General features: G+C 54.7%; 1 protein-coding gene across 9 annotated transcripts; it reads right to left on the bottom strand.

Moving 5' to 3' along the window:
- Window positions 1-264: 264 nt before the first annotated feature.
- Window positions 265-3,998, bottom strand: LOC101752605 (homeobox protein ATH1). 9 transcript variants are annotated; one of them, XM_004951367.4, is made up of 6 exons: window positions 3,116-3,740; window positions 2,800-2,976; window positions 1,496-2,509; window positions 971-1,377; window positions 821-881; window positions 265-719 (listed from the first exon to the last, which is right to left on the bottom strand). In XM_004951367.4, exons 3-6 carry the CDS (start codon window positions 2,456-2,458, stop codon window positions 561-563), a joined length of 1,590 nt encoding a protein of 529 aa, XP_004951424.1. In that variant the 5' UTR covers window positions 2,459-2,509; window positions 2,800-2,976; window positions 3,116-3,740; the 3' UTR covers window positions 265-560. The 9 variants fall into 9 exon arrangements, with proteins under 9 accessions (XP_004951424.1, XP_022680778.1, XP_004951423.1 ...); XM_022825043.1 differs by having other exon boundaries at window positions 2,584-2,976; window positions 3,116-3,739; XM_004951366.4 differs by having other exon boundaries at window positions 2,777-2,976; window positions 3,116-3,738.
- Window positions 3,999-4,172: the final 174 nt, after the last annotated feature.

The following is a 4,172-nucleotide window of genomic DNA, read 5'->3' on the forward strand; positions in this document are numbered from 1 at the left end:
AGTATTGAGATTCCTGAGAATTTCCGTAACTTGGAAATGTGTTTTATAGATTTTTCTTTTCACAATTCCCCCAAAGGAGTGGCTTCCCTATGATATTTCTCTCTTCAAAATCTCAATTCACGACTCGATGACTTATGGCTACGTTGTCATGTTCGGGGTACTTATCGCAGTTCAAGTTTGATAGTGTGTTCTAAATTCGCTGGAATTCTCTCATGAGTCATGATCCTAGCGAGAACAAGTTCCAAATTTGCTGACATTATCAACTTGTAGAACCAGACAACAAACAAGCATGGAATCTGCCCTTATCTGAAACTGCCCACATTGCCAACTAGAATCACCACCTGAAGCCTGAATGACCAACTGAACAAGAGTGTATGCTCAATTCATTCAGCGGTTCCAAGTGCATCAACCAGGATGCTCTGAGGATCTATTGGAAAATGCTGGCATTGGCAATGATATGTACATAACAGTAGGAAATTACAAGGGCCAATAACAGATCAATGGCAGCATGGCAGGAGTTGAGTGCTAGAAAAGCTCCCAAATGCAGCTAGCTATGGAGTTCACTGGCCTTCTAGCTCGCAAATTCGACGCTTGCTCGTGTGCGGCTCCATTGCCGGCCCCTGCCCTCCGACACCCGAGCTCTTCTTCAGGTCCTGGTACATCTCCTCAATCATCGGCTTCCACAGACGAACTCGCGCGTTTATGAACCAGTTCGACACCTGCCAACACACAATCACTCAAATCCGTCACCGGAAAGTTCAATTTTGAAATGAATTTGATCGAGTTTGATCCTTTTTCAGGCAGAGTGAAAAGCTTGTACCTGGTTCCTGGTGAGGCCGCTTCTTCCAGCCAGCACGTCCTTCTCATGGTCCTTCGGGTACCTGAGCAGATCACCAATCTGATTGTGATCAACAATGTCGATTCGTCGCCACGTTAATCGACAGGCATGCAGGCGAGGTCATGGACTTACGGGTGCAGGAAGTTCTCGAACAACCAGGCCTTGAGCACGGCGACGGACTTCTCCGGCAGGCCGCGCTGGGGCCGCCAGCACTGCTGCTCGCCGCGCCGCAGCTGCTGCGCCGCCCAGTGCTTCTTGATGAACTCCGACTCCCAGCTCCGCTCCGCGTCGCCGCCAGCCGCGGTCACCGACGACGACGACTCGCCGCCCCATCCGGTGGCTCGGGTCGCCGCCGCCACGATCTGGCCGGCGATCCGACGCCTCAGGCCGCGGTACACCGCCGACACGGCGCGGTGCGCGAACGGCGCGCAGATGCTGCCGTTGCCGCCGCCGGCGCCGCCCCCCGAATGCATCAGCGCGTTGAACTTGGCCGTCGTGCTCTGGATCTCGTCCAAACATTGGTTGTACTTCTCATCCATCTGCAAATCATCACCATCATCGAAAATTCGAAATGCTTAAAAATAATCTGAATAGAAGTATAGAGCATGAAAAATGCAGTGAAATTTGCTTTGAGGAATAGCGTGGACGAACGCTCACCAGCTGAAGCAGCTTGAGGAGGTCGCTCTTGACCCTCTGCGCCTCGCCCCTCCGCTCGCCGGCGTCCTCGGACGAGGCCATGAGCCGGTTCGAGGAGCTCACCACGGACGGCGCGCCGGCCGAGCCTCCGCCGTCGATGCCGCTGCACGAGTCGGCGGCCGCGGCCGCGACGCCGTTTAGCATGTGGCCGACGACGTCGTTGAGCACCTCCTGCGCCACGGCCGCGTACCGCGAGCGCGCCACCACCACGGAGAAGTGTGCCGCCGGCCTGCTGCGCGCTCGCGGGTGCAGCTCCGTCAGCGCGGAGCGGCTGGCTCCCGACGAGCACTGGCCGGCGGCGTTCAGCCCGCTGTCCGGGGACGACTTGGAGCACAGGGTCAGCGACAGCTCGCTCGACGCCGGCGCAATGACGGCGGCGGCGGCGGCGGCGGCGGCAGCGGCTAGGGGGTAGTGGAAACCGGCAACTTCGGGGAGTGTGGTGAGGTGGTGGTACGGCGCGTGGACCGAGACGGCTCTTGAGCCGCCGGCGCTGCTCCAAGTGCCGGCCGGCTTCTTGGACGACGACGACGGCCAAACCGCCATGGCGCCGCCCGAGTGGCCGGGGCACTGCAGGTTCGCCGCGACACAGCTGACCCCGCTGTCGGCGCCATACCCCTCGTCCATTTCCTCCGGCGGCGTCCTCCCGGCGATAAGATCATCCTGCGGCGCGGGGCCGGTAGCCACGAGCTGGCTGGCGAAGGAGGCCAGCATGACGTTGTTCGCGGCCAGGTCCGACGCCGTAGCGGTGGCGCCGACTGCCGCGTCGCCGAGGCCGAACCCGAAGCCGCCGTGCTCAAGAAGCACGCTCGGGTGGAAGTGCGGCACATCGGCGCTCATCATGCCGCCGCCGCCGCCCACCATGAAGTAGCCGCCAGTCATGGCATCCACCCCGATTGGCGAAAACATAGACGGATTGCTCGCCATTATAGTTGTGGGTCAGGGAATCTCGAAAAAATAGCTGTGATTTCAGCACACCTGCAACAGCAGCATGAATAAGATCATTTTTTTAGATCAAAAGAAGATGTGCAACTGCTCATAACAAGCCGTACAAGGTCTAAAAGGATCCCCATGGTGATTGCAATATGATCACTGGGAAGAAAAAGGAAGGGATAAAAGCCACGAGCTCGAGATTCTGATAACTAGTAGGCAGTAGCATCATCCTGTCACTGAAAGGTGCATGGAGCCTAACAAAATTCCAGCATACTACTGTGAGTGAGATGCGATAGAAGTGCAGGCAAAGACCTCGATGGCTCGATGCTAGAGACCTGAGAGATGAGCCTCCTCCGGAGCAAGCAGAAGCAATAATATAAGACGAACACAAGAACCAAGGAGACACAGACAACCAAAAAGAAATTAGAAAAAAAAAATCAAGAACTCTTTTCAAGATTCAACTCCCCATGCACATCCTAAAATGGAAACATGAGCACTTCCAAATGGAACACCTACAAGAAGCAAGACAGCAATTGGGGTTAGCCGGCAGGGGAGATGCTATCACTTCTCAGGTAAGCAAAGCATGCATGAATCATGATGATGGTATTGAAAGGAAATCAGGGGGGGTGGGGCGGCGGCTGCGAACATTACAAGCATCATCATCAAAGCCCCCAGTGAGCAGGTCCGTGATCTTGGAGCTGCTGGGTCAGACAGAGATTTATCTGGCCTGGGCTCTCTCCCCTCTCTCACAAACCATCACTCCATCAGAGACATGGAGGGACCCTGCAGCTTCTCCCGAGCAGCAAAGGCAAAGGTGTTGGCGGTTGGCGCCCCATACAGGCGTCCACGCCCATCCTATATACTGTGGCAACGCTAGAGGACACTGGAATGGCATGGCATGACCATGACATGAGAGCTGCTCAAGTTGCGAGGAAACAGGATAAGAGGTTCATGGGATTTACCACCCCCCATCATTGGCCATGATCCACAGCTGCTAGTTAGTTGTGATAAAGAAAGGAATTGCTAATCCAAATGCACGACAGTTCTGCAGAATATAATATATATATACATCTTTTTCTGGAGGGAGGTTCCATGACATTATAAAATGGAATGCAAGTGCGGTGGTGCATCATGCATGTGCCCAAATAGGCGCTTCCCTGCCCATCACTCATCAGACATCATCCACAGGAGTTGAGCAACAAATTAGAGAGCAAAAGTTGGCCTATATACATTGTCTAATCCAAGAACAATCTTGGCACCATGCAGCATAATGCTAAAAGAAAGAGATCCAAGGATCTGGACAAGAACAATGCGTTTACCTCTGCCTGTTCTCCTTGCGGCCGCTGTCACACCTCGCTAGCTTCCCGGTTGCTGGAGCAAATGAAGGCAAAGAACGGAGAATGCACAGGGCAAGAGGAGGAGGCAAAGGCCAAGCAAATGTGTCCAAACCTGCTGGTTTCAAAGTTGTGGGATCGTTTGAGCACTACTGCTGTTCTGCTACTCTTTGCTCTTTGGGCAGGCTTTTCAAGAACTGCCCCCCGCGCCCCGAGCCGCAGAACAGCAGTCGTGCTCCAACGATCGTACAACTTTGAAACCAGCAGGTTTGGACACATTTGCTTGGGCTTTGCCTCATCCTCTTGCCCTGTGCATTTTCCGTTCTTTGCCTTCATTTGCTCCAGCAACCGGGAAGCTAGCGAGGTGTAGGCCC

The sequence above is a fragment of the Setaria italica genome, chromosome I (genome assembly GCF_000263155.2).
Source record: "Setaria italica strain Yugu1 chromosome I, Setaria_italica_v2.0, whole genome shotgun sequence".
NCBI lineage: Eukaryota > Viridiplantae > Streptophyta > Magnoliopsida > Poales > Poaceae > Setaria > Setaria italica.

Bases quoted from the DNA above. Each gene is read 5' to 3' on its own strand.
- LOC101752605 (XM_004951368.3), bottom strand. From the start codon at position 2,458: ATGGCGAGCAATCCGTCTATGTTTTCGCCAATCGGGGTGGATGCCATG. The intron at 1,378-1,495 runs GTGAGCGTTCGT...GATGATTTGCAG, and splicing joins TCCTCAAGCTGCTTCAGCTG to ATGGATGAGAAGTACAACCA. The intron at 720-820 runs GTACAAGCTTTT...GTGTGTTGGCAG, and splicing joins GCGGCCTCACCAGGAACCAG to GTGTCGAACTGGTTCATAAA.